This window comes from Hibiscus syriacus, unplaced genomic scaffold (assembly GCF_006381635.1).
Source record: "Hibiscus syriacus cultivar Baekdansim isolate YM2019G1 unplaced genomic scaffold, ASM638163v2 tig00000132_pilon, whole genome shotgun sequence".
NCBI lineage: Eukaryota > Viridiplantae > Streptophyta > Magnoliopsida > Malvales > Malvaceae > Hibiscus > Hibiscus syriacus.
Genome location: NW_024061764.1, coordinates 154,218 through 181,605, shown reverse-complemented (window position 1 = coordinate 181,605; position 27,388 = coordinate 154,218). Strand labels below are relative to the sequence as shown.

Genomic DNA, 27,388 nt, shown 5'->3' with positions numbered 1-27,388 from the left:
AGAGGGTTTATATATGTATAGACAAGTTTTAAGACACAAGGAAAAATTAACAAGTAGAATTTGGGGACAAAGTGTTAAATTTTCGGGCTTAAAAATGAAATATGGGAAAAGGGGTATCGGTACCTATTGAGAGGGTACCGATACTTCAAGGCCATTTAAGAGGATAGAATGCAAGGGGTATCGGTACCTGTATGAACAGTATCGATACCCTATGGTAGAGGTATCGATACCTATGTGGAGGGTATCGATACATGGGGAACATCGAATTAATGTTGGTATCGGTACGTGGATAGGGTATCGATACCCTAAGTGTGGTACCGATACCACTTAAGTTGGAAAGTTGAAAGTGGAGTTTAATTATTTTATATTTATATGAATCATATTAAATAGTTTGAATCTCGTCATTCATTAAATCGCGTATTTGTGTAGATATCAATCGGAAGCAAAGTTCGGATAGATCGTCAGAGTAAGATTCTCAAGAGAACAATAGTTTGGTAGTGTATATTGAGACCCAGGTGAGCACATGATGATAAGAGTAAGATATGTTATGTAATTAAGACTTGTGATAAGTCTAATTCTGATACTAGGATTTATAAATACGTGAATATAAGCATATAGGAATATAATGTTAGATGTACCTGAATCCATATATATTTAGAGGTAAGTGCATCTATATATGTGATTTATATGAATGTATGTATGTGTGATAAATGATGCGACTCCCTTAGTATGTTACATGGTATGCAATGTCATTTAAATGAGTTATGTGAATACATGTTGGTGTAATAAGCTATATTAAATGAAAATATTGGAATTAAGTGATTGTATAAGAAATGACATGAATTGTATGGGAACATGTATATGTGAATATACAATTATGAGATAAGACACATGACTATGAGATATGTGAAAAAGAATACAAGTAAATGTGAAAAGATATGTGATACGTGAAGTGAATTACATGAAAATATGCTACGTGAAATTAAACTATGTGCATATGCGAATATGGGAAATAATATGAAAGTTAACGCCCATGTTATGTATTATGAGAGCTATAGGTATAGTTGGCATGCCAAGAGTCGAGGGTTCTACGTGGTCCTTCGGGACATATATGATATGTGATATGTAGTCCTTCGGGACAAATTTTACACGCCCCTAGTGAGATTTATACGAGCTGTGGTGATAGCATTGTGCACAACCTCTATGTACTCGCATACCTTAGGTTCTCGAAAGTATACATGGGCTAAACAAAGAAATAACATAAGGAAATATTGTATTATGTTATATATTTGATTTGTGAAAGTTGTAATATGAGGTACTTCAAAGGTTAAGATCTAATTATATGTTCTAAATGGATTGATGATATGGGTGTATATATATATATATATATATATATATATATATATATGATGTTTGTATTATTATGATATGAATTGTGAAATGTTCATGCATTATTAAGTATATGTTAATATGATAAAAGAAAGTATAGATAATAAAATAAGTAATGATAAACAGGTTGATGATAGTTTAGGTATGCATACTAACATTGTTTTGTGATACATGATATTTACATGTTTTTGTTAATTAGTGATAGTTATTATGTATTTATATGTCTCACTAAGTCTATGACTTAACGTGTAAGTGTCTTACACGTAGGTGTGATAAGTAAGAGGATCAAGCTTAGGACAACAGAACAGCAGATATTCGCTCGAAGATCAGATCATAAACATTTTGTAAAGTATGTCTTGTTATGTAATTTAGTATGTTGGATGTAACAAAGTCATTAAGTATGTAAGCTCTGATGGAGTTTAGTAATGCTTTTGAACGTATTTATATAAAGAATAACCTTATAGTATGAAAGTTTTAAATTTTCTATGGTTTTTATAAAAGTACATGTTTTGAACTGTCAATGTGACATCTCGGATTCGTATTCGGCCCGGATACGGGTTGGGGGTGTTACAATGCCCATCCTAGAGTCTCAACCGGTGGGTTAATTATGGGTGAGCCACGTGTAGGGCTCACTTGTGGTCTGGTTGTTTTGTAAAATTTAGCTGTTTTGTAACATTTTTGGGCTGCCAAACCATAAAAAATGTAAATTAATATTTTTTTATTTAATTTTTTTGTATTTAATATTTATATGTGTTTAGTATTTGATAATTATATATATATATATATATCATGATTGAACAACATTCTAATGTACTTAATTAATAATAATAATAATAACAATAATAAAAATAAAAGTATTCAACTTAATTGAGTTTAATTACGATATTACTAATAAATAATAATACTATAATATAAATATATGATAAGTAATAAGAGATAGTAATAATAATAATAATAATAAAAGTTAAATAAAACAAAATAAAATACATGTAGTAATGAAATATAAAGGAATAAGGCGTAAATGAAAATATCCAGGACAAAATTTAGTATCTACAAAAATGGTTAGAACTTATGAGTTATTGATATACGTACACGCCTCACATCAAATGAAGATGGATTGATTCTCCCAATTGACCTACATGTCCAACTCTTGAAAAAAAAGATTAAAACAACAACAAACTTGCGGTAATTTTTTAAATGGGATCCAGATATCTTTTGATAATGTCTTCTAAAAAGATAATCGATTGTATATTTATTTTCTAACGCATCTTAAATTGTTGCTAAGATTCCTAGCATTACAACATTTTGAAATAATCCACCATCGAAGTAATTAAAATTAACATGTAACATGTATCTAACAGATATAAATTAATATCAATTTAATCATATATAAAAGATCTAATTAACATCAACTAATGATATATATAAACGATTTTATTTCAAATATTCTTAATAACAATAATTTTGTGAATAATGTTAAGATGATATCGACTGTAATGCTTATGAAATTATTTTCTACATTGCCTATATACAAATACCTAAAAAATACTATAAACGATTAAATGTCAATTAAACCGACCCCAACAAGGAAGAGAAGTTCATCCATCATTGGATCTGTGACCACGGGGAGATCAACGGCATACCCGTTGCCTTGTCTCACATAATGCAGCTGCAGCCCGTCTTCAGGCAGTTCATTCGGTTGGTATATTCTATTTCTTGAGCCATTAACGCTTTATTTGAAGATTCCACTTTAATGAATTGTTCGGTGTAGAGCATGATCTTTTCGTTGGACTCCTTGATCACTTTCTGCAATGTGCTCACTTGGTTAGTCAAATCATCCAGCTGCTTCTGTTTATTCGCACGTGATCGCCTTGCTTATTCACGGTTCGACTCCATCTTCCTCCTTTTCTTCTCGTCGAAATCGAAGGAACTCGCCGAGTTTTGAACAGTAGCCATCCCACGGGGTAGTTTTTTTTTTTTTTATTTTATTTTTTCCACACAGGAGAATACTTAATCGGAATAATATATTGAACTAATGACAAACTAAAGGAGTTGGCTTTACACGAGCATATTAATCAACAGCAAAGAACCAATAAAGAAAGATAACAGAAAACGAGTGCAAGATATGAATACCATGCATCGAAAGGGTGTAACTCATTGAAAACGTACGGTCACTTGGATGGTCCCATAATGATCCACAGAGGAAAGACTCGAAGAAAAATAAGAATACTTAGCTGCTTGATGAACAATAAACAGAAAACAAAAGACAATTCGAACCATGTAAAAGCTGAAGAATATCTTAAAGGGTGACGAATGTCTGCTTTTATTGGCAAAAGATGAGATTGCTTTTAGAATGTCTTAAAGGAGACGCATTACTTTACCGTCTACTTAAAGATTTTAATTTTTAGTCAAAGATATTTATTAATGTTTTTAATTATTTCATTAGCTTCGATTTATTATGATAAAATATTTTCTTTCATTAATATATTTTAAAATTATATTATTAATTAATGTCTTTATTTACTGCTTTACGATAATCGATAATGTTATTCAATTTAAATATATGATTACAACTTACATGTAATTTAATTAATGATTTCTTTATTAATATTATCTGAAGTCTATAATATTCAGATTTTGTAAGATATGAAAAAGATACGCGAGAGAATATGAGATTTCCTTTAAAGAGATTACACGCTTTATTGACTAATAAAAGGTTAGATTCATATTTGATTATTTAATTTTAAAATATTATAATTTCAAAAAATAAAAATAATTATTTATAATTTTGTATAGATAAATTATACATATATTGATAAAGTTATAAATTAATCAGATCTTTGTTGAGGGATCTGTATGCTTTTTTGTTACTCAAAATAACTGGTTTACGAGATCCGTTGAATGCAAGGTGTGAGTTTTATCCATTCATTTATTGAACTAGAAATATAAGGTTTACACTAGTGTACATGCTTTAGAAGAATTGAACTTTATAAAAGAGTTGCATCGTAGCTCAGAGCAATCGAAAAACATTTATTATATATTGGTTTTATTTTGCTTTTTCCTATTTTGATTAGTAGTGAATGAAAAGTTGCATTTAGGGAAAAGTAATTTTTTCTCTCAAGATTATAGTGGAAGAAGAAGAAGAGATGTTGGCAATTTTATAAAAATCGACTTAAACTGCTGTTAATAGATTAACGGTCGAGTGACTAAATCAAATGGATCAATAACCAAAATCACTCGATGACCAAAATTGGACAAACAAAAAATATAAGATACTATATATATAGTATAATTTACTTTTTTTTTTAAAAAAATCATAAATTCTCAATTTTATTCTTCTTCTTCTCCATCTTTCTTATTCATTCATTCAATTTAGAATCAAATTTAACAATACTTTTTCTCTTTTTCAAATCTTATTATTCAATTTATCAAATATTATTAACTTTTAGTCTTCTCAAGTCTCAATCTAACAATAAAATAATTCATCGTTCTTTATTTTTTTTTTATTATTCAAATAATACATCGTTTTTTATTATTTTTCTCTTTTAAGTTTTGACCTCAAAACTTATCCTGTTTGATCTTGAAAACTTTGCTTTCGTCGTTTCCGCTTTTCAAAACATTGCGACTTGCTTCTTTAGTAACCCCCATTCAGGTTCATTTATATCTATTTTCTATGTAAACTATGAATTCCTAAAGGGAGCATTGAACATCGGGATTGCCTAATGTTGCAGGAGGTAGCAGTGGACCAGTCACACTCTTTGTCGAGATATTGAACAAGCCGGTGCTTAGAACTGTACAAGATTGAACCTTTATACTAAACAGCCTAATTTTGATTAGTTGATGGTTGGAGTTGGGGGAGTGCTTTAATTTTATTAAGGTGGAGTTCTGTTGCTTCTACGATTTGAATTAAAACATAAACAAGTAAAATGCGGGCAATCGATATTTTCTATTCATAATTTTGAAGGTATGCAAGGCTAACCTAGTATTCTGCTGATGCTGCAAGTTTAACTACATTCAGTGGAGGCAGCAGGCATATCTGTTTGCTCAATTCCTTTCCAGTAACCAGGAATTTGCCATTCATCTCTCACTCTAATGAGTTTGATCAAACTATATCAGATAGAAAATTGTTATGCGGTTTTTTCGGTTACATGTGTGGATATTAAAGTGTACAAATGGAGTTCTCTATTTTAAATATCACAAGACACTGAATCTAAATTCTGACTCAAGGAATTAATAATATCCATAAGTAAATAAAATGCTTTAAATTTAAACATAATGCAAAAAACAAATAAGTTTAAACATTAAAAGCAAAAGACGCACATAGTACAAGGAATGCTTGTCATTAAAATTGTAGGTAGACTAAGTAAAACACGAAACAAAATCACCTGATGCTTTCACAGAAATCCATAGAAATGTTGAGACTTGAGACTGAACATGATGGCTTGATCCATCTTTTCCAGACTTGACTCTTCCTGTTCATACATCGAGCAACCACCTGACTTTTTCTTCTTGTTTTTATTCGGGCTGGAGCACTACCTTAATGGCTGCATCAAAGATTGCCTTCACATTCTGCATTAAGCCATGCACGAGATTCCATCAGAATTCAACACAAATTTCCGGTTAAAATATGAAGGATAATGGATGACGTTTAACCTGCTGTGTTTTTGAGCTACACTCAATGTATGCAGGAGCCCCGATCTGCTTCTTTAATTCTTCTCCCTTAAGAAAAATAATTTATGCAAGATTTAGAATAAGAGGAACATATTCTCCTTGTAAGAAAAAATAACAATAATAATAATCTGTAGATAAGTACTTGAGCTGCAGAAATGGGAAATGCATTAGGATGGTCTGTTAAGAATTGTTGATCATCACGGAGATCTGAAGCAGAAAAGATTAAAAAACATAAGAAAATTTCATAAAAAGAGAGTTTCTTAAACATTAGTATAAAGGATGCTCTTTCTTATATGAGAAATGTTTCAACTGCTTGGGGAGTCGACTCAAAAACAATTCACATGGACAACCATGGCAAGCATATTATTATCTGAGGAGAAAGTATAATACCGAGCTTAGTTCCGACAAGAACTATAGGAACACCAGGTGCATAATGCTTTAATTCAGGAATCCACTGAAATAATAACCAAGAAAACACATGATCAGCATTAGGGCTATAAATGAGACGAGATAGATCGCGAGCTACTCGAGATCGACTCGATCAAAGCTCGATAAATACTCAGATCGAATGGACTCGACTCGAGTTCTTAGCGAGCCGAAACGAGCTACTCGATATTCGACTCGAAAAGCTCGTTAGCAGCTCGAAAATATAATATATTAAAATTTATTTTTTTAAAAATAAATTAGTAATATTATTAATATTTATGTATTGATTTTTTTTAAAAAAATACAATAAGATTTCATATATTTAAGGTTCATGTTCGAGTTTGAGTTTGAGGTTTCAATCGAGTTAAGTTTAAGAATTTTTTTTTCATTTCGAGCCTTTTCGAGCTGCTCAAGAGCTTCAGTTCAGGATTTCGAGTTCGAGTCGAGCTTGAAAATTTTAAGCTCGCGAGTTTTCGAGTCGAGTCGAGCTCAGCAATACTCTAGCTCGACTCGGCTCGTTTACACCCCTAATCAGCATGCACAAGACATTATTAGATATCTCGACTCATACTAAAGGAAGTTATTATCTCTAAAGACAATATCATTCAAAAGGTAAAACCTTCTTGGCAACATTTTCGTAACTGGCCTTGCTGATGAGAGAAAATGCAAGAATAAAGACATCAGCCCCACGATAGCTCAGTGGTCGTAATCTATTGTAATCCTCTTGACCTGTTTCAAGGCAATAATTTCAAGCAAAAGCTAGAAAGAAATTGAATTTACTAACGGGAAAAAGAATTTCGAAAGCCATTTCCAAATTTACCAGCGGTATCCCATAAGCCTAAGTTGACAGTGCTGCCATCCACAACGACATTTGCACTGAAATTGTCAAAAACAGTTGGGACATAGTCCTGTTCCACAGCAATTGTAAAAACAAACAGTTACAAATAAGAAAATCGGTATTAAAGATGATCAGACCCTAACATAGCGCAATTGCCCCAATTTTTATTTCAATTAACCATGAAAATATCTGTTTGTAGCTTATCTGTCTACATTGTACGGCATGAAACCCAATCTTAACGGCACTTACGAAAGACAACAAAACTTTCCATAGAAATTTAGACGTCATAGAAGTATAGAACAAAGCTCACTCGAATAAAAAAATTGTTTTATCATTTATCCAAAAGCAAATTACTTAAATATTCAAGTTGTATTTCTAATTTTCTTCATCTATCTGAGAACCAGACACAAAATTCAAAAATAAATGCCGATATTACATGCAGAAAATTAAAAAAATAGATGCTGATAATTCATGCGATCATCTTTCATCAAAGATCCAAAAATTAAGGAAAGAAAATGGAAAAGGCTCACCGTAGGGAAAGTGTTGCTGGTGTAGGAAATCAGCAAGCAGGTCTTTCCGACGGCGCCATCGCCGACAGTGACGCACTTTATGAACCTCGAGGCGCTCATTTTCCTCCGCCGCCGTGAGAATTAAAAAGTAACAAATATTGAAATCGTTTTTTCCAAGAACTTCGGGCCTCTTCTTTAACAGAATTGCTTCACGCACTTGTTGTAGTCGTCGTCGTTGTGAAACGTAGAATGAGATCCGCAGGCTTCATCGCTTGTCTCCACGAATCAAATCCTCGGGAACAGATTGACGGGAGAGTGGAGGCAAGTGAAAGACAGATAAAACGGAGAAAGAAAAGGGAAAATGGCAAAATGAGAGGAGATGGGGAAACAAATGCGGTTTAAGTTTGAACTGAAGGTTAAGCTGACCTCGCCACCTAAGCCTCATCTCACTTTCCACGTACTAATATCATACTTTTTGTTTCTTTTTTATTATTATTTTTTTGTAACTCTCTCGGTCCCTTTTCTTCTTTTCTTTTTGGTAAACTATTTGAATAGTCTCTTTTGTTTAAGATATGATCAAATCTGGTCAATAATCTCTCATATTATCGGTCTATTCGATTTAAATCCCTCTGTTATTAATTTTCGTTAATCAAATTTTGTTTAAGTCCCTAACATGGTTGAAGGACTAAAATTGAATAGGAGTTAACAACTGATGGACTAAAATGGAACGAATAGATAACATTAGTAACTAAAATCGAACTGATCAATAACGTTAAGAACTATTTCCCCTTAATTTTTAAATTAGTGACCAAATTCAATCAGACCGAAAACATAAGGGATTATTCACATAGTTTACCCTTTTCTTTTTCTGAGCCTTAGAAAACAAATAATTTGTCCTCACCATAATAAACTCACTATAAATAATATAACTTTATTTAATATATTATAGGATAAAGTACATAAATGATCCTCTAACTATAAGATATTGTTTAGTTAAATTCTCGATTATTAAAAGTTACAAAATAGTTTTTCGAATTTAGAGAGTTAATTTCTTGAGTCCCTCGACTATTAAAAAATACAAAACAATCATCTAAATATTCATTATTTTCTAAACTCGTCTTTTTTCGTTAAGAAATTAACAGCAGTTTGAGATGAACGTTAACTTGTTGATTGAGATATGATAAAATATGATATCGTAATCTCAAACGATTATTATATCACAGTCAGTTTGTTAACATCTGACTCAGACTACAATTAACTTTTTAATAGAAAATGAGAAATTTGGAACATATTAAATAGTCGAGAGACCATTTTGTAACTTTAATAGTCGATGAACTCAACAAAGTAATTTTCTATAGTCGTGAGACTATTTTGTAATTTTTAATATTCGGTGAACCATTTATATATTTTACCCTATATTATATAATACTATATTATAATACATGTAGGTGGTGAAAACTTTTGAATAAAAATTGCATCTCAAAAATATATAAAATAAATATATACCTAGTATGGATTTGTGTAAAGTGAATATACATTTGAACCGGGCGTTTTTTTCCGAAAAATCACCTTTTTCATTTAATATTCTCAATTAGGAACCGTTCAGACTATATTTCCAGATCTAACACCCTTTGCAGGAAGGTGCGCCCCTTGAACCGCGCTTTACGCCACGTGGTCGAAGGCGCGCCCATGTGTAAAAAACTCAATGTTAATTTTGTAAATATTTTTAAACGGATTTCAAATATGTAATTCATTTATATTATTGTGACATTTGTGTAAAAACGTCAGCATTTTGAATTGTGCACAGCTCACACCGCACGGTTTCAAGTTGTGTATTGGTTGGGTTTTAATGAAGTGTGCAGTGTGTGTAGTGTTTGACTTTATTAGTATTTTAGTGTCACAAGTTTATTTTTCATAATAATAAATATTTTATAATTTTAAAAATTATAAATTTCATATATTTTTGAAAAAATTATTGTCTTTTAAAATTAATTGTTTAAAAATATAAAAAAATATTAAAATAAATTTTTAATTACAATTGAGAGATCAAATTAATTATTATTTATTAACTTTTATTTTTTTAACAACAGTTAATAATATTTATTCATTTTTAATAAAATTATTTAAAATTTTCTATTAAAATTATAAAATACGTATAATCTAGTATATAAAAACTTTGAGGGTGAGTATTTTAAAATATGAATAATTTTATAAAAAATTTATAACTAGTATTTATTTTACAAAATGATGATGATGATGATAAATATTTTATAATTTAAAAAATTATAAATTTCATATATTTTTTAAAAAAAATTAGAGAAAATAACTTTAGTGATCGAAAATGCCTTATAATATACGATTTTAACCAACTTTTTTGGATTTGCGAAAATGACCAACAAATTCACAACACGAACTCCAATTTCGCAACTCAGTTTCGCAACATAGAAGTCAAATTCGCAATACATAAGTCAAATTCGCAAAGTGTGTTTATTTTCGAATTCGAAACACAATATTTATTTCGCAACACAAATGTAAACAGTATAATCGCAAATCATAACCTAAAACCCTAAATCACAACTCAGTCTCATCTCCATCTCTCTCTCTACGGCGACATCCGTCCTCATCTCCGACGAAATTCGTCCCCTTCTCCGACAAAATCCGTCTATCTCCATTTCTCATAGCCGCCCTCACAACCATTCACGGTTTGAAATGGAAAATCAACCACCTATGGTTAGTTTTTTTAATTATTTTTATTTTTAAATTTTTGTATTATTATTAGATTTTTCATATTTAAATTGATGATAAATTTACTTGTACTTTCAGTAATAGATTAACCATTTCACTTAGATTGCTTAGTAAATTCATTCGGTTGCTGTCAATACTGCTAAACTGTTTAGTCTTTAACCCTGTGAAGTTAGTATTTGTCTTTTGGTTGAAGTAATGCAATTCATTCAAGTTTCAATTTGCAGATGATTATTTGAAACTTAAATTCGAAACACGAAAATGAAAATCGCAACGTAATTTTAGTTTCGCGTTGAGATTTTAAGTTTCAGAAACTATTCTTCTTCTGCAAATTGAAACTTGAATGAATTGCATTACTTCAACCAAAAAACAAAGACAAATACTAACTTCACAGTGTTGCGAATTTAAGTTTCAAGAATAAACTACTACTATTTATGTTGTCCTTGAACCTGTACTAAACCTATATGTTGTCCTTTTAAATGTTTATATAAGTGCTTACTTCTGGAATGTTATTTGATGCATTTTGTGAACTATGATAGAATAACGACTTGGGTGAATACCGTGCAAGTTTGAAACATATTTGGCTATATTTTCACTGTTTAATATCATGTCTGTTTATAGTGTATAATTTGTAGTTTTTGGTATATCTAACTTGGTATGTTAATTGTTTTTGTAGAAATTTTTTTCGGCTTCATTGACCTTAAGGAATAAATTAAGCCTAGCCACTACAATTGCGTCGACGCTTACACCTGTACAAAGAAAATTGTTTGAGGATACTTGCTTCGGGCCATGGCTGAAAGTACAACATCAGGGTGGAGATGCAATGTTGACCCATTTGTTTCTTCAGACCATGACTAACAATCTACCTGAGAGGATACAACGTGGTGATGAAGAGATATGGTTTCATTTTCCTCCGGCGTATACTTGTTTTGGGCGGGAGGAGTTTTGTTTAATCACTGGTCTACGCTTCGGACACGATGATGTAGGTCGGTACACTAGTCATATCGCCCGCCCATCGTGGTTATCTCGGGTTTTTCCTGAGCTGGCAAAGGCGAAGCCGAGTTTACATGTCGACGACTTAAAAAGATTATTTGTTAAAGATGGTTTTACTCGGATGGATGACCTCGATGTTGTCCGAGTATGCCATTTATTACTTTTGCATGCCGAATTTTTAGGCAAAGAGGTCAGACAACCTATTTCTGAGGACCTAATATTTTTTGTAGAGGACCTAAATGCATGGAACATGTTTCCGTGGGGTTCATATCTATGGAAAGCTACCTGGAAAAAGTTATCGCCTGCCTTTGAGGACCGAAAAAGTTTGCGTGGCCATGGTTCCAAATACACTTTGGCAGGCATTATTTGGGTCTTTAAGGTAAGAATTTCTATATAATGTTTCCAAAATTATAATTAATTATTTAACAATTGTTAATGTTTGTGTATTATATTGTTTGTGTATTACTAATGTTCCTAGGGCTATTTCCTGGAGGAGGATCCGCCTGTTGGATTGGGAAGAGTTACTACCATATATGATGATGAATGATGTAAGTTAACACAAATACTACCATATATAAACAAGTTATTACTAGTAGACGTTTAACTTTGTTTAAGCTTTTATATTGTTAGGAGGCCAACTATCCATTACAGAGGCTGACACCTACAGAGGCTGAGCTTGCCACTGATTGGTGGAAAGCTAGTAAGTGTTTTTTTTATGGCACGGATGATGAGCAGCCCCCACTTCGAGAGCCATCACCTCACCCAGAGCCATCACCTGATCGAGCTGATTATACACCTCTACAACGAGAGCCATTACCTATTCAATCACATCATAGAGACTCTTCTCCAGCATCACCTCATGATAGGCGACCGACAAGGATGCCACAACATTTATCTCCCTATTCTCCACCTCCACGGGATGACTTAGGGGAGTTAGATGATGAGGTCAACGCTTTGCGTGAGGAGGTCGGTACTTTTCGTGAAGACAATGGTGCATGGCGTGATGAGGTACGGTCCTTACGTGGTGAGGTCAAGGTTTTACACGTTGACAATGGTTCTTTACATGGTGAGGTATCTACTTTACGTGATGAGGTAGCCGCTCTACGTGAGATTGTTGTATCGTTGCAGAATGAGGTTCATATTCTGCCGACGTCTTCTGATAATAAGGAAATTGAAGAAAATAAAAAATACGCGATGGACTATTATGCCGACGTCTTTTTATGTAGCTCACTTGATGGATCAGAGAGACACTTCATATGTGTTGTGTAATGGAAAAGCTAAACTTTATCTTGCGTGGTGGGAGGTCGATAAAGTTAGTATTTATTTTTGAATATTTTAAAGGTTTTTATAAATAAAAATTTGATGTGTGCAATTGAATTATTATTTATGATTGCAGGTGTTTATCCATGTTTTGGAACATCGTCATTGGCTTCTCGTCAAGCTTCAGCTCCCATCCCTGAAGACAATGGTATATGATAACATGTTGAATTACATATCATTGTCTGATTTGAGAGATATTATTTGTAAGGGATGGAGTGCTCATTTGGCTAAATACTTGGATGTGATTGATTATTGGACTAATTCTGAAAACAAAAAGCCAAAGAAGTTCAAAGTTACAATGATTAGAGACGAGATCGCACCACAACAAATGCATGGAGGCAGAGGGGATTGTGGTCCTCTCGTATGCATGTGCTTGGAACGTTTGACGACAGGAAGTAAACAGATTCTACCTCCCACAGATAGAGATAGAGGTGCAGTGGGCTTGTGGTTTCGGCATTTTATGGCTAGAGCGATATATGCGAGACGCTGCCTACCTGCATCCGCGTGCTGAAAGTGTGCATAAACAATTGGTAAGTTTGAGCAAGTGTTGTTAACATATATACTCTTTGTTGGTTTGAAAATGTTTGGTTAAGTACCTAGAATTCAATAATTTGATGTTTGTTAGTTTTAGATTAGAAAGTGTTGGTTGAGCAAATGTTTGGTTTCTGCAGGTTAATCCTGAAGTGAGCTGCGTGAAATTGATATATTTATGCATAAACAACTGTCTGCGTGAAATTGATGTGTTTGTAAAAGTTGATTTGTTTAATTGATGAGGAAATAAGAATTATTTTTTGTTTGTTTAATTGATTTGTAAAAGTTCATTTGTTTAATTAATGTGTAAAAGTTGATTTGTAAAAGTTGATTTGCGAATTTGACTTTCGCAACAATGGCAACAAAAAATCTAATAAGTGATAACAACTGAATAAATCATAGCAATGTTCAAACTTAAGTTACTAATGAATGTCTAACTAAAATGTATGCATTCATACATAAAATACACAATACAACGTTTGCATTTAAAAATCACCTAAGTTAATAAGACCCAAAAGGTGAAGTCGGTTGTGATTGTGATTTTGATTTTGATTTCCTTTTACTTGGCACCATATGAGCTTTGGATTTTGATGAGGATCCATATTTTGGTAGAGGAAAAGATGATTGTGATGGCACTGGTGATCTACAGGTCAACCTTGTATGACCACTTTCCTTGCACCAACTACATGTCGATATCCTCTTCTCTTCACCCTTAGACGGTATACGATCGTGATTTTTTTGTCGGCCAGGTAGCCTGTTGTCCATGACTGGTGGAAAAACTATTTGTAAGTCATCTGGTATGTCCCACTCAGAAGGATGTGGAATAGGGTAGACAATCTCGGTATAAGTCTGTCGATATACTTCTGTAGTGTAGCAATCCATAGCGTATGCGCTTGAATCATCTTGGTTTAGATGAAGAGCAACTTTTATAACATGGTCACACGGATAACCAGATGTTTGTCATTTCATACAACTACTCGTCTTTGCATTTAGATCGACAAGCTCATTTAAGTTATTATCCAATACTTCAAACAAAGTGTTTGAACATGGTTCAACTCTCCATGACGTTGACTTCACAACACGTTTCGTTATCCTTTTTTCAGTCCATGGTGTAACACGACGTTCCAATGTCCTGTAAATTTAATAAATAATACTTAGTAAATATATAATAATTACGAATTTAAAGAAATAATACATGCATAGTTTCTTTCTTGTAGTACCACTGTTGAATAGAGGCTCGAAAAACTCCATTAACATAGTAATGGGTATTTCCGGGAATGATGACTTAGAGCGTTGATTGATTCGCACTATTAGACGTCATGAAACCATATCTTGCTCCAAGTTGATGTACTCTTGACCATCTTTCAAGCCGACATCTTCTAGTGTTTGAGCACATTGAGGCAAAACACGTCTTAACCAATTTATATGCTTATTAAAATCCACTTCCCGATAAGCTTTTACAGCCTTTCAGTATGCCCATTTGTGATTTTTTATATAGCAATCTTGATTTTAGATTTCTGTACAAATGAACACCACAAAGTCCATGAAAAGCATCTGGGAAACACTTTCTAACAGCGTTGTCAATTGATTTTGCCCTATCGAATATGATTGTCAGATTGCTAATATGACCTATGTAATCCCTAAGATACCCTATAAACCATGTCCATGAATCAGAGGTTTCAGATTTGCCAACCCCGTAAGCTATTGGCAGTATCCCATTGTTAGCATCCATGGCTACTGCTATAAGTTTACTCCAAGGTATCAACCTTCAAATGCTCCGTCAACTATAATAACTGGGCGCATACAAGTAATAAACGAACGAATCTACAAATATATACACAAGACATAATCATTTAAATGTGAAATGCATGTAACTAACAAAAATGAGTCAACAAAATTATATTGATTTACTAACCGCAACACCAATGGCGATAAACAGTAACTCAAAGCGTCCATCTCTATTTGTTTTGATATGAGTTACCAACCCAGGATTTTTCATCTTTAAATTGTGACAATAAGCCGACAGTTGGGCAAATGATGCTTCTGGAGACCCCCTCAACAATTCCAAGGCATAACATTTGGCTCTCCAAGCTTGAGAATATGAGATACTAATCTTGAACCTAGCATTCATGTCAGTCATAATTTCATGGCCCTGATATACCCTGCCATTCAAAAACATTAACTCAGCTAGAAAACCACCCAACACCTTTTTGTTTGCCTATCTATGGTGAGGAAAAACTTGGGTTCTTAAACATGTATGTTTATCAATAAAAGTCCTAACTTGAAACATTTCGTAATCTTTTATCCTCTTTGCAATCATACGACACGTACAGTTTTTGTCAATCATACACTTTGTTTCGAAATAATCTTTGCTTGATTTGTTAACTTTTAGTTGATAGCTATCTTCCACACATTTCGTATACAAAGCTATCTTCAAGTCTTCCTTTGTATCAAAACAATCATCTTTCTTGATACGAATAACTTTTGTGTAACAATCAACTACTATCTTTACCAATTCTTCTTCCGGTATCTGAAGTAATTCTGGCATATTCCAGTTATACTCCCGTGGCATTTTCTTCTTTTTCTTTTCTTCGGGGACTTATTATTCTTCTTTTTATTCTTCAGGGTTTTATGAATTACAGAATGAATGTTCAACATGTTCATTCATAGTCTAACTTCCTCATCATTATTATCAACAACATCTTCCTCGGTAACGACTGTTTCATCATCAAAATTCGGGTATTGACCAATATCAAAATCATTACACGCAAAGCCTGATTCTTCTTCTGAAACATCATCAAAATCCCAGTATTGACCAAGATCAAAGTCCGGGTATTGACCAAGATCAAATTTCGAATACTGACTAGTACTCACAATTTTTTCTGTTGGCTCATAATCGTCTAACTGGTCAATACGAAAACCGGAATTTGGTGATGAAAGTTGATTGAGATTTGGATTAGGAAAAAGTTGTGGGTTTTGAGATTGTGTTTGATATTGTGTTTGGTATTGGAAATGTGGTGAAACAAAATTTTCTTGGTGATGAAATTGTATGAAATTGTGGTGGAACCATTAAATTTTGAGGTTCATAACAACGTTCTACATTGTGAGCACCATAAAATGGGGTTGAAGAACTTAGTTGATTACTACCAGCTACTGACCCACTTCACTACTTCTAGGTTTAACATACAATGTAACATCATCTTCTTGCGAAACACTAATGTAGCAATGAATCGTTCAACATCTTCATTGTCGGTTAATAATAAACTTTACATTCTCTGATAAGATAGCCTAAATCCACTTAGAGGCTCTAAATTCAATTTCTTTGCAACACGTAACATTAGAGTTTCATAAATTAACTTTTTTAATTACAGTTTTAGTTGAAGATTCATGGGTAAAAGCATATATTGTAAAACACCATGAACATTCTCCCATGACCCTCCAAAACACAAATCTATCCAAACATGATCAGCATTAGATGATTTCATTCTACAAATTGTAAATTAATTTACTAAACAAATGAGCTATAAACTACATATCATCACTAACTTAGAGAAAAAAAATACCTTTATGAAGTTGATAGTTGATAATTTGGGAGAGAAATCATTGAAAAATTATATAGAAATAAAATTATGTAAAAAAAATTAGAGATGAGGAAGGATGTTGTTGGATATAGGAACGGATGTCGCCGGAAAAGAGTGATAGATGGAGATGGAATGATTGCGATTTAGGGATTTAGGTTTGAGTTGCTGCTGCGTAGTTATATACCCAAAACATTTGTGTTGCGAAACTAAAACCTGTTGCGAAATTAAAATTCGTGTTGCGAATTCGAAAATCGAGTTACGAAAATAAAATTCGCGTTGCGAATTCAGAAATCGAGTTGCGAATTTGAAATTCAGTGTTGTAAATTTGGAAATCGCGTTGTGAATTTGACTTATGTGTTGCAAATTTGATTTTTGTGTTGCGAATTTGGAAAATCACAATGCGATTTACATATTCGCGTTGCGAGTTTGGAAACTGAGTTGCGAAATTAGAGTTCGTGTTACGAATTTGTTGGTCATTTTCGCAAATAAAAAAAAATTGGTTAAAAACGTATATTATAAGACATTTTCGGTCACTGCAATTATTTTCTCAAAAAATATTGCCTTTTAAAATTAATTATTTAAAAATATACAAAATATTAAAATAAACTTTTAATTTCAACTGATGGTTCAAATGAATTATTATTCAATATTTTTTTAAAAAATATATGAATTTTATAATTTTTAAAATTATAAAATATTTATTATTATAAAAAATAAACTTGTTACATACTAAAATACTAATAAACTCAACCACTACACACACTGCCCACATCATTAACTTGTGACAAAACTCCAGCCAGTTCAACCTAGAACCTTACGGTGTGGGGTGTCTGCACAATTAAAATACTGACGTTTTTACACAAATATCACCATAATAAAAATTAATGACATATTTGGCACCCGTTTAAAAATATTTACAAAACTAGCACCCGAGTTTTTTACACATTTGGTAAGGGGGCGCGCCTTAGACCACGTGGCGTAAAGCGCGGTTCAGGGGATACGCTTTCCTGCAAAGGGTGTTAGATCGAGAAATATCATCTGAACGGTATCTGATAAAGAAATATATAGGGTTAGGGTGATATTTCGGGAGAAACAACTTTGAACCGTTAATTTAAAAATATAATTGGAGTAAATTAATGTTATAAAATAGCATACCCAAAGATTAGAAATTAAGTGATATTATTAATATTTATTTTAATAATAGATTTAATATGAATATATCTTTGGAAAGATATTTTAAAAGACTATTGGAAATAGGTCTTATGTCTAAAAGGAGGTCACTTCGGAGGGAATTAAGGCAAGTGGAGGATAGTGAGACGTGTAGGAGGGATAAGTGTTGGAGGGAAGAGAGAGGTCGGTGTAGTTGGAATGTTATAAGGAGGGGGGAAATTATATTTGTGTCTTTGGTGTTTCAACTAAGTAATTTCGGGTTAGTTAACGAAATCAAAGGAAGTAAGGGTGAATTTTGTTTTTTTCTCACGATTGATTATTACTTCTCTGTCACGGTTGAGTATTGTTCTTGGAAGATGTCTGAAGAGGTTGCGGAATTAATGAAACACTTGAATTTTACGGAGGAGGAGTCTGAGGACATCTCTCCACCTCGGTTGGCTACTGAGGACGATGATGTGGAAATGGACAAATGGATTGTGGCAAGGATAATCGGTTACAAAAAAGTGGAAAGCGAGGCGGTGTTGTGGGTGTTTCGATCTATTTAGGGTCACTCAAGGCTTTCGGATTCAAGTATATTGAAGGAAAACATGTTCCTCTTCAAGTTTAAGACGATCTCGGACAAGCTTGCCATTATGAAAAGAACTCCATGGAGTTTCGAAGGTATGCTCTTAGCCATTGTTCATTTCGATCCTAAGTTAAGTCTAGAAGAATTTGATTTTCGGCCTCTAGCGGTGTGGGTTAGAATATTTGAATTACCTTTGGGATTTATGAAAATTGAGACTGCTGAAAAGATAGGAAATCGTATTGGAAAGATTATTGCTACTGATACTAGACCAGGTGATGGAAGAATGGGGGGTTTCCTTCGGGTGAGAGTTGAGATTGATAGCTCTAAACCATTGAGAAGATGTGTCAAAATGGGTGTTTTTGCTAATGGTGATTCGAGGAAGTGTCTTCTAAAATATGAGAGGCTTCCTTCCTTTTGTCATAAGTGCGGGATAATTGGACATGTGCTCACGGAGTGCCCGGGGTTTTCGGATCAACTGCAGTAGTTTCTTCAATTTGGGGAATGGCTTAGAGTCTCTCCTATTAAGAGACCGGATGAGAGCAGTTCGAGTAGGAAAGCGGGGATTGTTTATGCTGAAGGGGATTTCAATGGAAGGACTTTGACAAGTTCGGCCAACACTCCTAGTCCGGATAGGGGAACTAGGACTCCCCGAGGTAGACCGTGGATGCCAGGACGGGATTTGTTAGTTTCGTCAAGCGCTAATCAAGAAGATACAGACCCTTCGGATCCTACAGGGACGGATAGTTCTCTTCCTAGGACTTTTCCTGATGTGTTTGTCCGCTGTAACCGAGAATTGATTGAGGAACTTCAGGATTACCGGGTGGAGAGCGTTCGAGCAGAAGTTGGATCATCCAGCTCGGGGAAGAGGAAGATCGGGGATGCGAGTAAAGGGAAAAGGAAAGTGAAGAGAATCAATCGAAAAGTGGTGCATATTTCGGACTCAACTTTGAACTCTAAAGTGGGTACGAGCGAGGAGGAAGATCCAAGCGAACTACTGGAGGAAGGAGCTGGGGATGTTCAGATATTGGCGGAGGCTGAGAATCAACCCCGCCAAGAACCATGACGTTATTATGTTGGAACTGTCGGGGGCTTGGGAACCCAGCGACAGTTCGAGAACTTAGGAGAATGATCTCCGATAAGGACCCAATGTTGGTTTTTGTTTCTGAAACGAAATTACGGAAGAATAAAACGGAGGCTATCAGAGTGGCTACAAAGATGGGTGGATGTTTTGAAGTAGAAAGATCGGAACGATGTGTGGGGTTGATGATGCTGTGGAAGGAGGGTTTTGAGGTCACGCTCCAGAGTTTCTCTAATATTCATATTGATGTGGAGGTGGTCTGGAAGGATAAGAAATTCCGGTTCACGGGTTTTTACGGGAGAAGTGAATGGTCGAACAAAAGGCTTAATTGGGAGATGCTTTCGTATTTGGCGTCCATTTCTTCTCTTCCTTGGTGTGTTGGAGGAGATTTTAATGAAGTTATCCACGTGAACAAAAAGAGTGGAGGGAGGAATCCTGTTAGGAGTCAAATGGAGGAGTTCAAACAGTGCCTTCGAGTTGCCGAGGTGTGGGATATTCGGCCAAGGACTGGGTGGTTTACTTGGGCTAGTGGAACTCGAGCCAGATCGTTCGTGTGTGAAAGAATTGATAGATATGTTGCGAAGAATGATTGGAGATTGCTTTTTCCGGAGGCTAGAGTTGATACGGTCCCGATGGCTTCCTCGGATCATTCGGCTATTGTTTTAAGTTTAGAGGGAGTTGCGGTGATGCGCTCGGTTAGGAAGGATTACTTCAAGTTTGATGCTTGTTGGGCTGAGGAAGAGAAATGCAAGGATATTGTGCAACGGGCTTGGGGGAATTGGGATGACTCTTTTGAGACCAAAGTGGGAAAGTTGGGGGATACGTTGGGTGGTTGGCAAAGGATGAGAAGATCTAAAGCTAAGAGGGAAGAGAAGCGGTTAAGAGGAGCTATTCTTAAGATTGATTCTGGACCGTTCAATGATGAGAAGTGTGATCTTCGGAGGAATGTTATGGCTGAGCTAAAGGATGTGTTGGATAAAGATGAAATGTTCTGGCTTCAAAGATCGCGTGTGGCGTGGCTTAAGGATGGTGATCGCAATTCCTCTTTTTTCCATGCGAGAGCTAATGGGCGTCGGAAAAAGAATTGGATTGAGGGTCTGGAGAATGAAGGAGGGGTTTGGTGTGATAGGTTGGAAGATATCTTTGGGATTGCTTCAAGCTATTTTTCCTCTCTCTTTCGTTCATCTGCTGCGAACCCTGATGAGGAGATCTTCCAAGCCATTGAACATTGTATTGAGACATGTGACAACGAGATGCTTTGCCGGGAATTCTCTGCTGAGGAGGTTACCTTTGCCTTTTCCCAAGTTAACCCTTCGAAAGCTCCAGGGTTTGATGGTCTTCCAGGTCATTTCTTTCGTTCTTTCTGGAATATTATAGGTAGTGATTTTGTGAATCTTTGTCTTTGCCTTTTGAATGGTACGAAGGAATTTGATTTTGTTAATCGTACCATTGTTGTTCTTATTCCTAAGGTTGATAGCCTGAAATTAATGAAGCATTTTAGACCGATAAGCCTTTGCTCGGTCATCTACAAAGTAGTGTCATTGTTAATCGTCTTAAACCGCTTATGAATGCATGTGTCTCTGAGAATCAATGTGCTTTTGTTTCGGGTCGTAGTATTTCGGATAATTTCCTTGTAGCTCATGAAATTTTTCACTATCTTAAACGTGCTAAAAATGGTCCTAACAAGGGTGCTGCTTTAAAGTTAGATATGGAAAAAGCTTATGATAGGGTGGAATGGGATTTTTTATTGAATGTTATGACCAGGATGGGTTTTTGTGATCCCTTTGTTAATCTCATTCGCAAATGTATTTCCACTGTGTCTTTCCAAATTCGTATCAATGGTGTGTTGTCTGATGCATTTGTTCCTCAGAGGGGTCTCCGTCAAGGAGATCCTTTATCGCCCTATTTGTTTTTGTTCTGTGCTCAGGGTCTTTCCGCTTTGCTTCTCAAGGCTCAAAGGCAGAACGAGATCAAGGGCATTAGAGCCAGCGTGAGAGGTCCGAGGGTTTCACATTTGTTTTATGCGGATGATAGCCTATTGTTCGTGAAGAATTCCTTGGCGGAAGTTAGAAGAATTAAGGGTATCCTTGATCAATATGAGAAAGCGTCCAGACAAAAGGTGAATTATGAGAAGTCTAGTATCTACTTCAGTCCTAATACACCGTCTGCGGATAGGGGATCCTTTTTGAGAGAGCTCGGTGTTGCTGAGGCCTCGGAGCCGGGAAGTTATCTTGGTCTTCCGTTGGTTGTGGGGAAAGGCAAAAGGGCAGCGTTTAATTTTATAAAAGACAGAACGGAAAAAAGGATCCCGGGGTGGACGAAGAGATTGTTGTCTTTTGGAGGGCGGGAGGTCTTCATTAAGTCCGTGGTGCAGGCTCTTCCTACTTATGCTATGTCTTGCTACTTGATTCCGGATGGGGTTCTGGAGGACATTAAATCACAAGCTAGATCTTTTTGGTGGTCGGGTAAACAGAATTCTAGAGGATAGGCTATGGTGGCGTGGGATAGAATTTGCAAGGCTAAGAAATTTGGTGGGATGGGGTTTAGGGATCTTCGAATGTTTAATGTGGCGTTGCTTGAGAACCAGATTTGGAGATTTATTCAAGATGAGAATTCGTTGGCATTTAAGGTCATTAAAGCAAAATACTTCCCGAATTCATCATTTTTTGAGGCAAGGCTGGGGGCTAATTTTTCTTATGCTTGGGCCAGTCTTATGAAGGCTAAAGAAGAACTCAAGGATGGATTTTTCTGGAGAGTGGGTATTGATAGTGGGATCAGAATGTTTGAGGAGAATTGGGGGTATGCTTGCCCTATTGAATGAGGAGAAAGATATGTGGATAATGCTGCTCGACCGGTTCGGGTTGCGGAATTCATGATTCCTGGGTGTGCTAGGTGGGATGTGGATAAGGTGCTTGGAGTGCTACAGACGGCAGATGCTGAGAAAGTTCTCAAGACGCTTATTGCTCCAGTTAGAGGGGATCGAATACTGTGGAATCATCATGGTTCAGGGTTCTATTCTGCTAAATCGGGTTATAATTGGTTGATGCTTCGTAGCAATCCGACCTTGGTGGTGGATGGTATTTGGAACAGAGTTGCAAGAGCTCGGGTTCTTCCAAAGATTAGAATCTTTGGATGGCGTATTTGTCATGATGTCATCCCTGTGGGTGCTAAATTGGTTCAAGCGAATATTGAAGATGGGGTTTGCCCGTTGTGTAATTTGGATTTGGAAACCATTATGCATGCCATCAAAGATTGTCCCAAAGTTAGGTCGGTCCTGGTGTTATCGGGGCTTTCCCAGGTGATTGTTGATTGGAGTGGGTCTTCTCCTCTTTCATGGTTGGTCTTTGCCCATTCCAAATTGTTTAATGAAGGATTTGATCTTTTCCTGGCATTATTATGGAATATTTGGAATCGACGAAATGACGTGGTGCATAACGGGGAAATGCAATCGGACAAGGACGTTATTGTAAGTTCTTAGAGTTTGATTGGGGAGTATCATAAAGTGGCGAAGGTGGATGCGTTTGCTAGGGATGAGGTTGGTATTAGTCGTTATCGGGGTTGGATAAAGCCGGGGCAGGATGAAATTAAAGTTAATGTGGATGGGGCTTTTTGCAAGGATTCTAGGATCGCGGCTATTGGGGTTGTGGCGAGGGATTCCAATGGAATGGTGATTGCGGGTCTCGCGAAGAAGATTAATCCTCCGTGTTCGGCCGAGTCTGCTGAAGTTGCTGCGTTTACAGAAGGTATTAAGTTGGCGTTTGAGAATGGGTGGAATAGAGTTGTTATTGAAGGCGATGCTATCTCGATTGTCAATAGATTGGCTAACAAGAGAACGGGGAAGATTCAGGATTTATCTACGATTGGATTGCTGCTCAAAGAAGCTAGGCATATGTTGGTTAGGGTTCCTACCTTTAAAGTTCATTATGTATGTAGGGATGCTAATCGTGCTGCTCACTCCCTTGCGCATTGGGCTTTATCGAACACCAATCCAATTTGATTCTATTTTGATGAACCTGAATGTATTAAGCAAGTTGTAATTGATGATGCGATTGGAATATAATGAATTTTCACTTCAAAAAAAAAAGTCTAAAAAAATTAGTCGGTACCTGGTAGTTGACAGTTATTCTAAAAGTAACCATCATTTATATTTGAATATAGCGGTGACTGACCCCCAAGGCAAAAGGCAAATTACAAGACAGAATACAAGCGTAACAGGACAAAGACACCTCCCAGAAATCAAAACTTTAGATTCCTAATTTCGAATCAAGCCTTAGCTGGAACGAAGCATGCCCCTTTCAAATTTCAAATTCCAAATTCAGCTGCTTGCTTTCTTCACAGGATTTGAGCCACTGTTCTAAAGTTAAAATATCATCAACCAACCAGCAGACAACCAACCAGCAGACAACCAACAGTCACTTCTGAGTCGCTGAATTTCAACCGGGAAGTTCTGCGGTGCGGCGCCTAAAAAACGGCTAATATACGGCGTGATCGGTTAAAATTTGGACCGGTTATGTTATATTATTTAACCGAAAATATTATAAAGTATAATAACATACTAGGTAGCGCTTATATAATGTAATAGGTAGCGCTTATATAATGTAATAGGTAGCGCTTATATTTACCTATTTTATAAGTAAACCGGTATATTATACCGATAGCATGCAAATTACCTACATTATTATATTGAAAGTGTCTTTATAAATGATCGATATTCTTTAAAGTTATGTAATTATGTTTCAATTTTTTTTAATAGTGTTTCATGTTTCCACCTACAATATTAATTAATAATTCATTTGCACAAAAAATTATTGATTGTTTTGATTTTATAAATATATTAGAATTTTTAATAATAATATATATCGTAACGTAAAAAATAAATCATTAGACGCCTATAATTAAATTAATATCTTAAAACTCACTCAAAAGATAACCTTAAATTAAGTTTTCCACAGTGAAAAGTATGGACACTTTTAAAAAGGATAGATACTTTACAATAAGCACTACCTATTACATAAACGCTACCTATACATTATATAAGCGCTACCTATTACATCATATTTTTACCTATATATTGAAAGTGTCCATACTTTTTATAAAAAGGTTCGATCTTATTTTAAGTTATGTAATTGTTTCATTTTTTTAATAGTGTTTCATGTTTTCACCTACAATATTAATTTAATATTCATTTGCACAAAAAATTATTCATGTTTTGATATTTATAAAATAATTTAGAATTTTTAATTTAATAATATATCGTAACGTAAAAAATAAATCATTAGACGCTATAATTACTAATTAATATCTAAAACTCACTCAAAGATAACCTTAAATTAATGTTTTCTACAGTGAAAAAGTATGGACACTTTTAAAAAAGGAAGATATTTAACCACTACCTATATATTATATAAACATACATAACATATATAAGCGCTACCTATTACATCATATTTTTACTATTATATTGAAGTGTCCATACTTTTTAAAAGGATCGATACTCTTTTAAAGTATGTAATTTGTTTCAATTTTTTTAACAGTGTTTCATGTTTTCCACCTACAATATTAATTTAATAATTTCATTTGCACAAAAAATTATTTGATTGTTTTGATATTTATAAATATATTTAGAATTTAAATTTAACAACATTAACAAAGATATAAAAATATGTAATATATATGTTTATTGTTTTTAATTAATAATAATATATACAACATCAACACATTCCAAGCTATAAATTACAAGCTAAGACACTTGAAGAAGCAAGAGAACAACTATCCAAGCAATCAAAAACGAGAAATCCCACATGATAACACTGAACATATCATATCAATGTCAACTCAAGTTGTAGATTTTGATTTCCTTTGCTTGGCATCATATGAAATTTGGATTTTGATTTCCTTTGCTTGGCACCATATGAGCTTTGGATTTTGATGAGCATCGGAAGTATTTCGGACTTATGATTTGGGTGGTACTCAGAAGCATTTCGGATTATGATTTTAGTTGCTATTGTTACATTTCTGGATACCACCCAGATCATACGCCCGAAACGTTTCTGACGCTTTAAAGTTGACCAAAAATACAATGGTCGGGATTCCCTCGCGTTTAAACTTGGAAAAAAAACAATGGAAATTAGGAATAATCAATGATAACATGCATATTGGCTTGGGCTAATATTATAGTGGAGCCGAAATATATATTGAAATTCAAACTCAAATTGAAATTTAAATTCAAACTCCATTACATATGAAATGAATTTGAAATGCAGTGTTAAATTGAACATGAAAATTGCATATTGATCATTGTTCAAGTAACATGCTTATGAAGCATCAAGCTAAAAGACAATATTGATTAAGTTCAAGCTGAGTTGTGAGTTGATGGAGTTGTCACACTTGTCAGATGGTTGGAATAAAGTACTCGCATGGAAGAGATAGATTGTTTTGTTATACTAACACATCTCACTGAATGAAATACATACAATATAATCAAACCAAAACATACATACACAACAAATTTATATATAACAATGTTCAAATAATGTACCCACAAAAACGAAATTAATCCAATGAAAAAGAGTTATTTCTAACAAAGTCTGGAACATTATTTTTCCAAATAATGTACCCATAACAATGTTCAAAAATGTCCCACAACAATGTTTAATTGATTTGTTGTTTAATTTCAATTTGAATTATTGATTTAATAATTTCATTTGCACAAAAATATTTGATTGTTTTGATATTTTATAAATAATATTAGAATTTTTAATTAATATAATATATATCGTAACGTAAAAATAAATCATTAGACGCCTATATTACTAAATTAATATCTTAAAACTCACTCAAAAGATACCTTAAATTAATGTTTTCCACAGTGAAAAAAGTATGGACACTTTATAAAAAGGATAGAACTTTACAATATAACCATACCTATTACATTATATAACGATACCTATTACATATAGCGCTACCTATTACATCATATTTTTACCTATTATATTGAAAGTGTCATACTTTTTATAAAAAGGATCGATACTTTTTTTAAAGTTATGTAATTTATGTTTCAATTTTTTAACAGTGTTTCATGTTTTCCACCTACAATATTAATTTAATAATTTCATTTACACAAAAATTATTGATTGTTTGATTTTATAAAATATATTTAAATTTTAAATTTAACAACATTAACCAAAGATAAATAAATATGTAATATATGTTTATTGTTTTAATTTAATATATATATATGTAACGTAAAAATAAATCATTAGACGCCTATAATACTAAATTAATATCTTAAAACTCACTCAAAGATGTATATACCTAAATGTAGTTAACAAACATACCTAAATGTACTGCGAATTTAATGTTGTACCCACCCTTTAATACCACTACCATGCCACATCCTATTGAAAGCAGCACGACTGAAACATGTCAAAATGACCTTTGCTTACATCTCCATCAACTCCTGGAGCACTGAACTTGCACAACAAATTTTACCAAGGATAATGATGTAGACAATGTTAAGCCAACGAGGAATGCCATGAAGTACATATGTTGATGAATCTGACAGATTGGTTGGTC

The 27,388-nt window shown here is 34.2% G+C and overlaps 1 protein-coding gene across 1 annotated transcript; it reads right to left on the bottom strand.

The window, feature by feature from the left end:
• Positions 1-5,904: 5,904 nt before the first annotated feature.
• Positions 5,905-8,285, bottom strand: LOC120124261 (rac-like GTP-binding protein RAC1). Its single transcript, XM_039142994.1, has 7 exons — positions 7,855-8,285; positions 7,307-7,394; positions 7,106-7,215; positions 6,451-6,514; positions 6,203-6,267; positions 6,043-6,108; positions 5,905-5,958 (listed from the first exon to the last, which is right to left on the bottom strand). The coding sequence occupies exons 1-7, from the start codon at positions 7,951-7,953 to the stop codon at positions 5,905-5,907; spliced, it is 546 nt and encodes a 181-aa protein (XP_038998925.1). The 5' UTR covers positions 7,954-8,285.
• Positions 8,286-27,388: the final 19,103 nt, after the last annotated feature.